Genomic DNA, 9,922 nt, shown 5'->3' with positions numbered 1-9,922 from the left:
GCAACCTACTCCCCCTCCTCCCCTCCCATGAGAGCGGGGGCGGAGGAGGGAGCTCTGGGGGACCGGGCTCAGGATGAGGGGGGTCTGGGGGACCGGGCTCAGGAGGAGGGGGGTCTGGGGTCTGCCGGGACAGGGGATGGAGAGCTGAACCCCGCCGGAACGGGGAACTGGGACCGGCCAGAATGGAGACGGGGCAGAGGTAACTGGAGCCGCCGACGGGACCCGGGGATCAGGGGTCGGCAGCGCTGACGGGTCACGGGGTACATTGGGTCGGCCTTCGCGACAACGGATCACGGGGTACAGGGGTCGGCCGTAGTTGCGACGGGCCCTGAGGAACATGGGTCGGCGGCAGTGGCGCCGGGTCGCGGGGATCAGGGGTCGGAAGCGCAGACGGGTCGCGGGGATTAGGGGTCGGCAGTGGTGACCCGGTGAATGGCTCCTCTCTTTTCATCTACTTTTTTCCAGAGGGCCCCACATGTCGCTGACCCCTCCCACCCTGGACACTCCCTGTTCGAGTCCCTCCCCTCGGGGAGGAGGCTGCGGTCCATCATGACAAAGACCACCCGCCACACCAAAAGTTTTTTCCCGTCGGCAGTCGGGCTCATCAATGGAACCCGGGACTGACTGACTGTCACCCCCAGGACTACCACCTCTTCTTCCACCTTCCTCTCTCCTCCTTCTTCCCGCTCCTTCCTCTTCCTCTTCCTCCCACTCCTCCTTCTTCTTCCCTCCTCCACACACGTCACTTTAACATGCACTTTAACTTGAGGCCTCCTCCACACACATGCCACTTTATTTGCATGCACTTTAACTTAAACACACGCCACGCGTAACATACACTTTTAACTAAAACACACCACTTGAAGCACACACCCAAACACTTTCACATTATTTGTTGTCTTTCTGTCGTGTTGATTGTTGTTTGTTTGTCATGTCCAAATGTTGTACCTTCCACCAAAAAAAATTCCTCGTTTGTGTAAACATTCCTGGCAATAAAACTGTTTCTGATTCTGATTCTGATTCTGATTGGGCTCCAGTGTAACGGGATTCGCGCCGTCACCCGTGGGTTTCCCCCCAAAGCACCAAGGATCAGCCAATACCGGGATATTTGACAACATTCTTTATACACTTCAACAGACCGCACGACGCCGCCTCTGCTCACTCTTATGGACGCAGCATCAGCTGCTAGGTGAATGTCAATTAGCCAGCAGCCGAGGCCAATTAGAGAACCCATCCCCTAGCTGCCACATACAAATATTGGTTTTAGACATTTATTTACATGTATCTACCATTTTATTCATATATGTCACTGCTTTTGTTAACCTAGGACCTTTGTTAAACCAATTTCAAACACCAAAACAGTTCGACCACATGAGTAAAAGTTTGTTTCCACGAGATATGAAGAATTTAAAAAAATCGAACTTCAATTTTCATCTTTAGGGCCACATTTTCTCATTCCACTTGTGCCTGAGGACAATTATGCGTCATTATATAGAGCTGAGATTCCTGAGATTGTAAAACACACGGGTATGTGTCATATGCAAGTGTCTTTACAAGGTGAATTTCATAAGAAAATGACTCCATACTCCAGAGGGTTAAGATAATCAGTCATTGGTTCTTCTCTCCTGATTTCAGAAGTTGCAAGGGTTTAAAAACTTGAAATGTAAGTAATCATTATTATCTATTTGCTCTTTTCAACTATATACCTGCAAGTCAGCCACTTGTGTCTTTCAAACCTGGTTTGAACCTGTCGGTTACTTGTATTGAGACCTGTCATATGTAACAGATAAACCAAATAAACAAAACACAACATTATTTTATATACATATCATTTATTATCTTCTGCTGTTGGAGGACAACAACAATCAAAACATTTAGCCATACCCTGTATGTTTTTGGGGGATCCTAAACTAAATACAGAACCTTGACATCTGAAAGCACAGAGCAGTGGACACATCAATTGTTCAATATTAAAGTTTACAAGATGATACAGCCTAACTTAAAACAATGTAAAGATCACAGTTGGTGACTTGCAGGTATGTTATGGAAAGGAAGGAATGTAACGTTATTTTCTGAGTCAAGGTACATTGGAGTGATTTGGTAAACGTGTGTAAGGGAGAACATATTTGAATCCACCTCACTCTGCGTGATCTTACCAAAAGGAGAAGTACAGGAGCTGAACACAGTTTCAAAACTACCTGAAAGGGATCTGAACAAATCTTTGAAAGGCCTTCTTGAATGGAGACAGGCAAGAGTTGTTCTAGAGTAGCTGGAGACATTGTTGTCTTTCTATGACACTGTTGCATTGAAACAGAACACAACGTAAAGACACATTTAAGAACTGCATTTAAAGGTTTGTACACAAGGTGACTCTACCAAGACTTTTACATCTAGTCTTTAACTTACACCCACATGACAAAATACATTTTTCTGTTAGATTTCAGCCACCGTGCAGTGTCTCTCTACATAATGTTGGTCATATATGATCCAGGCTTTAGTATCTTAAACGTGACAATGAACTTGATAGATTTTCTAAACCAGGGGTAAAAAAAGGCATAAATCACAGGGTTAAGACAGGAGTTGACATAGAACAGACCTGTTACAATCGCAGCAGATGAGGCATTAAGAATGGTGTCCTGACCTGTCAGTGCAACACTATAATATGGACAGATGCACAATAGAAACACAACAATAACAACACCAAGAGTCCTGGCTGCTTTCATTTCAGATTTCTTCGCAGTTACAGTCACTGAACGCTTGAGAGGTAAAGCTGCAATATGAGAGCGCATGGCACGAGCCTGAGTCACAGCCACCACAAACACTCATGTACAGAACTATGATGACAGTGACAGGGCCAATAAAAGAGAGAAAAAGATCTGCTAGTCCAGCAATGTAGTTAATAACAAGAACACACTCTCCCAAGCAGGAATTATACCTGCCTGGTTGTTCCAGGTTATCCTTCAGCAGCAGACTGTGAAGCAAAGCAGAACATATCCAACACAGACAAACACAGACTTGAACTCTTTTTTGTGTGACTTTGTTGGCATAATGTAGAGGCTCACAAATAGCCACATATCGGTCAACTGATATGAGCACCATGGTTCCTATGGAGGCAGAAGTAATAATAAAGCTCAAAACATTATACAGAGCACACATGAGGTCACCGAGCAACCAGCAGCCGTCTATGAGCACCATATGAAATAATATGAGGAATCACCTCCTCCTCTTTGTCCTTTAAAAAAAAAAAAAAAAAAATTATATCCTGCTCTCCAACAGGGAAAAGCAAGGGACATCACAATCCAGCCAACAAAGTTTCCTGAATGGAATCGATGGATCCTAGAGGGAAAGAGTTAAACAGTCCCTCCATTGTGTCTATATACTAATTCTCAGGTTCCATTTGAAGGTCCAGCAAATTACAGTCTCGAATAATACGACGCATGAACTACTACACCTTACTGCCGTGGGGTTCAGAGCTCGACATCAAAATAAAAATTGTTTTAAGACGATGCCTGAGCTGGACGCCTAAAACCTCAGGTTAGACAACTAAATTGCGAAACAATTAAAGTATTTTTAGTCGATTGGCTCTTCAGGTTCCACACTAAGTTGTTTTAAATCCTATTTATCTGATCAATCTCAATTTTTATTTGTAAACGATGAAGCCTCGATAACCACCAACGTTAGTCACGGAGTTCCACAAGGTTCTGTGCTTGGACCACTTTTATTTACCTTATACATGCTTCCTTTGGGCAATATTATCAGGAAACACTCCATAAACTTTCATTGTTATGCAGATGATACACAATTATATCTATCGATCAAACCAGAGGAGACCAACCAGCTCATTAGACTTCAAGCATGTTTTAAAGAAATAAAAACATGATGACCTGCAACTTCTTGATGTTTAAACTCAGACAAAACTGAAGTTATTTTACTCGACCCTGAGCAACTCAGAGATTAATTATCTGGTGATGTGGTTTCTGTAGACGGCATTGCCCTAGCATCCAACACCACTGTAAAGAATCTTGGCGTTATCTTTGATCGGGACTTGTCCTTTAACTCCCACGTAAAGCAAATCTCAAGGACTGCATTCTTTCATCTACGTAATATTTCAAAAATCAGGCACATCTTGTCTCAAAAAGATGCAGAAAAATTGGTTCACGCGTTCGTTACTTCGAGACTGGATTACTGCAACTCCTTATTATCAGGCTGCTCTAATAAATCTCTTAGGTCCCTCCAGTTGATCCAGAATGCTGCAGCTCGTGTTCTCACTAAAACTAAGAAAAGAGATCACATCACTCCTGCACTAGCTGCTCTGCACTGGCTCCCAGTACAATCAAGAATCACTTTTAAAATTCTTCTCCTCACCTACAAAGCCTTGATTGGTGATGCACCATCATATCTTAAGGAGCTTGTAATACCATATTGCCCCACTAGAGAGCTACGCTCACTAAATGCGGGACTACTTGTAGTTCCTAGAGTCTTAAAAAGTAGAATGGGAGCCAGAGCCTTTAGTTATCAAGCTCCTCTTTTATGGAACCAGCTTCCAATTTCAGTCCAGGAGGCAGACACAGTCACCTCGTTTAAGAGTAGACTTAAGACCTTCCTCTTTGAAAGTCTTATAGTTAGAGCTGAATCAGGTTTGCCATGGCGCTGCTGATGCCCCGCCAACTCCTCCTCTCTACCTCCATCTGCCTGATGGATCACGGAGGTCTAGATCGTGGAATATGCCGAGGCAGATTTGTGCAAGTCCAGTTAAGCCACGAGGTGGCGCTTTGACTACGAGTGAAAATAGGCGCGTCGATATCCTAAGGCTGTGACTTGTATCAAGTATGACAAGTTTGCACTTGTGAACATATTCATGTAAAAAATAAAGTGATCAAAAAAATTAGCCTTCGCCCATAGTTGAACACGGGTCTCTGGCTCACTGGGCTAGCCCTTCTCCCTCTAAACCACCAATCTGATGAGATTATATCAGCCGTAGCGGATAACACTGTAGTAGAAGTGAACATATTATGGTCATTGTATTTGTTTAATGGGTGTTCTTTTGACAAATGTGTTTGTTCATATTAATGTGTTCAGGCCTTGACTTGGCCGTGGCAGCATGCATGATTATTTTGGACTAGATCAGTTTAATCAACAGTTTTTAACATAAAAACATCACAGAAAGTGAGCGTTCATTGCAGTACACATAACGACAAGTACACTATGGCGAAAAGTCATTTTGTTTCTCGCAGTATTCATTATTAAAGCCTTGAAATTGTCAAAACAGTTTTTTTAGCCGATTCGAACAAGTTGTCGGAGAAATTCGTAAGTGTACAAAGGCGAAAAATGGCAGATTCAAGCAAAAAACTGCCAAATTTTCTGAATCATTGTAGCGCCCCCTATTGGGGACAGCCTAGAACCTGTTAGAGATTTTTTTTCTTAAAAGTATACATCGGTGAAATAGCTTCAATTATGATTAACAGTAAAAAATTAATCTGAGCAATTTAGGGTCCGAGCGACTGACGAACATCACACAGCAGATGGAATATGTGTCTGACCCGTATCTTTAAAAGATTGTTGATATCTAATTGCGTTCACAGGATATGGTCCAATGAACATCTAAGGGGTGTGGTCTAATTTGTAAAAACATCTTACTTCCAAATTACATGGCCTATCCTCATTACATTTCTAGTTTATGTCTACATATCATCCCTAAACGTGCCCTATTTCTTTCATAATATTTGAACATTAGGGGGTGCTACAATAAATCGCTCAATATCTGCATTTTCAGCAGATTTTTCACATTTTTGGGAGTCAACTCCTCCTAGAGCTTGAACCCGATTCATTCCAAAGTCGGGCAGTAAGGTCGTGAGAACTTTGCCATGAAAAATCTTTGAAAGATTTAAAAAATATTAAACTATGAGCGGTCTGCGGACCGGCAAAGAAACACCATTCGCCATGAAAATGCAAGTTGATGTAACTCGGCCATACATTCTGTAATCTGCTCCATATTCCTCGGATGTCATAACATACTGAACCTGAGACATCCATATGCTAATTTTGAATTGTAGTCATAGCGCCACCGAGTGGCCAAAGCAAATCAGCCTAAACCGCATGGGGTAAAACGCTCGAACGTCTGGCCTGCGTTCTCGGCCAAGGGGGTCGGCGTCCGGCCAGCACCCCCGACGGGCAAAGGAGGAACGAGGACCCGCACATCGCTGCTTGCAGCTTTAATTGTATGTGTGTGTCTAAGAGAGGCTGGCTGTGTGATGAAGTGTGTTGTATAACAATTGACATTTAAATCACATTGTAAGGATGTTAATCTTTTTATTCCTAGAATGCATAAGACCTAAAGGTAATCAGTCATTGCTTCTTCTCTCCTGATTTCAGAAGTTGCAAGGATTTACAAACTTGAAATTTAAGTAATCATCACTATTGTTCATTCAAAAGAAAAAACATCCCAAAACATCTACATTATTTGTATTTTCTTCTGGACTAACTGTTAAGCAGGTGTCACTCATTGGAAAATGTGTCTTTCAACCATGTAAAGCAGTTTTTGTTGGACTTGCTGATTCTATACTCACATTGAGACGGATCAACCAAACAAAAAAGAGCATTATATTTGCTATGTTCAACTTTATACCTGCAAGTCAGCCACTTGTCATTCAAACCTGTCAAGCAGTTGTTGTTTTTAACCTATCCATTACTTGAATTGAGACCTGTCATATTTAACAGATGAACCAAATATGCTAAATTAAACTCCTTCCTTCTTAATCTTTACATTGTTTTAAGTTAGGCTGTATCATCTTGTAAACTTTAATATTGATCAAGTGATGTGTCCACTGCTCTGTGCATTCAGAAGTCAGGGTTCTGTATTTAGTTTAGCATCCCCCAAAAACATACAGGGTGTAGCTACATGTTTTGATTGTTGTTGTCCTCCAACAGCGGGAGATAATAAATGATATGTATATAAAAATATTTACTGTGTTATTTTCTGAGTCAAGGTACATTGGAGTGATTTGGTAAACTTGTGTAAGGGAGAACATATTTGAATCCACCTCACTCTGCGTGGTCTAACCAAAAGGAGGAGAAGTACAGGAGCTGAACACAGTTTCAAAACTACCTGAAAGGGATCTGAACAAATCTTTGAAAGGCCTTCTTGAATGGAGACAGGCAAGAGTTGTTCTAGAGTAGCTGGAGACATTGTTGTCTTTCTATGACACTGTTGCATTGAAACAGAACACAACGTAAAGACACATTTAAGAACTGCATTCAAAGGTTTGTACACAAGGTGAATCTACCAAGACTTTTACATCTGGTCTTTAACTTCCACCCTCATGACAAAGTACATTTTTCCGTTAAAGTTCAGCCACCGTGCAGTGTCTCTCTACATAATGTTGGTCATATATGATCCAGGCTGCAATATCTTAAACGTGACAATGAACTTGATAGATTTTCTAAACCAAGGGTAAAAAAAAGGCATAAATCACAGGGTTAAGACAGGAGTTGAAATTGAACAGAAATGTTACAATCACAGCAGATGAGGCATTAAGAAAGGTGTCCTGACCGGTCAGTGCAACACTATAATATGGGCAGATGCACAATAGAAACACAACAATAACAACACCAAGAGTCCTGGCTGCTTTCATTTCAGATTTGTTAGCAGTTACAGTCACTGAACGCTTGAGAGGTAAAGCTGCAATATGAGAGCGCATGGCACGAGCCTGAGTCACAGCCACCACAAACACTCTCATGTACAGAACTATGATGACAGTGACAGGGCCTATAAAGGAGAAAAAAAGGTCTGCTAGTCCAGCAATGTAGTTAACAACAACAAGATTCAAGAGAGATTCAAGATGTTTTATTTGTCACATACACACACAGGGTGTGCAGTGAAATGAAAGTGGCAATGCTCAGCAGGAATGTGCAAGGGCAACAAGTACACACTATTTACAATAAAAAACACAATATTTACAGTAAGTGTGTGTGTGTGTGTGTGTGTGTGCCTAAGAGGGGCAGTTGTGTGGGTCTATGTGGGGGTCCTGGTGAGGTCGGAGTTCACAGTCCTGATGGCCTGAGGAAAGAAACTCCGTCTCAGTCTCTCTGTTCTTGCAGCGTGACTACGGAGGCGCCTGCCTGACCGCAGCAGCTGAAACAGTCTGTTGTTGGGGTGGTGAGGATCCTTCATGATCCTGCCGGCTCTGGTTCTGCACCTCCTGGTGTACAAGTCCTGCAGGGTGGGACGTGTAGTTCAATAGTGCGTTCAGCCGAACGCACTACTCTCTGCAGAGCCTTCCTGTCCCGAGCGGAGCAGTTGCCAAACCAGGCTGTGATGCTTCCTGTCAGGACGCTCTCTACAGCTCCAGAGTAGAAGGACTGAAGGATCCTCTGGGAAACTTTAAATTTCCTCAGCTGCCTGAGGTGGTAGAGGCGCTGCCTTGCCTTTCTCACCAGAGTGTCTGTGTTTGTTGACCATGTCAGATCCAAGCAGGAATTATACCTGCCTGGTTGTTCCAGGTTATCCTTCAGCAGCAGACTGTGAAGCAAAGCAGAACATATCCAACACAGACAAACACAGACTTGAACTCTTTTTTGTGTGACTTTGTTGGCATAATGTAGAGGCTCACAAATAGCCACATATCGGTCAACTGATATGAGCACCATGGTTCCTATGGAGGCAGGAGTAATAATAAAGCTCAAAACATTATACAGAGCACACATGAGATCACCGAGCAACCAGCAGCCGTCTATGAGCAACATATGACAGGACATCATGAAGCCCACGAAGAAATCTGAGACAGCCAGAGAGAGGAGGAGGAGGTTGGTGGGTGTGTGGAGCTGCCTGGAGAGACAAGAAAACAATATAATTATCATTACTGGTAGCGTCAATCGTTTTTAAAGAGTTTAAAACAATGCCTGAAAGAAAAACATATTTCCTTAACAGTCTGAGATCTGTAATTTATTTTTATTTATTTTTAATTTTTATGTTTTTATATTTACAGCTACCAGTTAAAATGTATTGATAACTAATATGAATACCTGAAGTGGGAGATGGAGATGATGACCAGCAGGTTGAGAATCACAGTGAACACAGAGATGGAGGACAATAAAATGTAAGATAGCATAGATAGAGCGTGAGGACGCATGGCCTTCCTGCAGGAGGAGTTGAGGAGTTGTGGAAAGCAAAGTTCGGCTTCTTCAAGGGTTTTCATTCTCAGGAGGAGGAGACAAGATGCTGCTGAGCTCGCCAGACTACTATATTTCAATGGGAGTGACTAAACTTCACCCTGACTGTTTCACCTCTATTCATTGGTCTCTTCCCGGTATTTCACCTCCTCCTCTTTGTCCTTTAAAAAAAAAAAAAATTACTATTTATATCCTGCTCTCCAACAGGGAAAAGCAAGGAACATCAAAATCCAGCCAACAAACCTTCCTGAATGGAATCTATTGATCATAGAGGGAAAGAGTTGAAAAGTTTTCGGCAGGAGTCAGATAGGAGAGAAATACAAGTTTATATGCATCAGGTTAAGAGATTAATCAGCACCGCTCAAGAAGGAAGAAATCCAGCCACAACATTTGGCGAGCCAGCCAGTAGGGGTCCATGGGAGCCAGGCCGTGGCTCTCATGGACTGACGAACATCACACAGCAGATGGAATATGTATCTGACAAAAAATATGTCTTCTTCTCCAAGTTCAGATACTCGCCTCTTGCACCAATTGTCAACATTCAGACATGTTATCGTATTGTTACAATGAGAGCGAAGAACAGAGGCCGTTGGACGGCCCCGTCCTGTGAGAAGGGTTGGGAAGATAGAGGAGAGTCAATCCGAGGTCAGGATGACGTGACGAAACGTAGGTGCTAAAAGGGCCCTGTTTGGCTTGGGAGTCAGAGTTGTTTTGGCCTTCAACCTGTGTGTTGAGAGACTACTCCAGGTGTGAT

The 9,922-nt window shown here is 42.8% G+C and overlaps 1 protein-coding gene and 1 pseudogene across 1 annotated transcript; both read right to left on the bottom strand.

Annotated features, from left to right (window-relative positions):
- Window positions 1-2,462: 2,462 nt before the first annotated feature.
- LOC130204716 (trace amine-associated receptor 13c-like) lies at window positions 2,463-3,198 on the bottom strand (annotated as a pseudogene).
- Window positions 3,199-7,439: 4,241 nt separating this feature from the next.
- Window positions 7,440-9,194, bottom strand: LOC130204706 (trace amine-associated receptor 3-like). Its single transcript, XM_056431662.1, has 3 exons — window positions 9,022-9,194; window positions 8,456-8,824; window positions 7,440-7,812 (listed from the first exon to the last, which is right to left on the bottom strand). The coding sequence occupies exons 1-3, from the start codon at window positions 9,192-9,194 to the stop codon at window positions 7,440-7,442; spliced, it is 915 nt and encodes a 304-aa protein (XP_056287637.1).
- Between the last annotated feature and the right edge of the window lie 728 nt (window positions 9,195-9,922).

This window comes from Pseudoliparis swirei, chromosome 2 (assembly GCF_029220125.1).
Source record: "Pseudoliparis swirei isolate HS2019 ecotype Mariana Trench chromosome 2, NWPU_hadal_v1, whole genome shotgun sequence".
Taxonomy (NCBI): Eukaryota; Metazoa; Chordata; class Actinopteri; order Perciformes; family Liparidae; genus Pseudoliparis; species Pseudoliparis swirei.
Note: the sequence above shows the minus strand (reverse complement) of the source record. Positions and strands in the feature narration are given on the sequence as shown.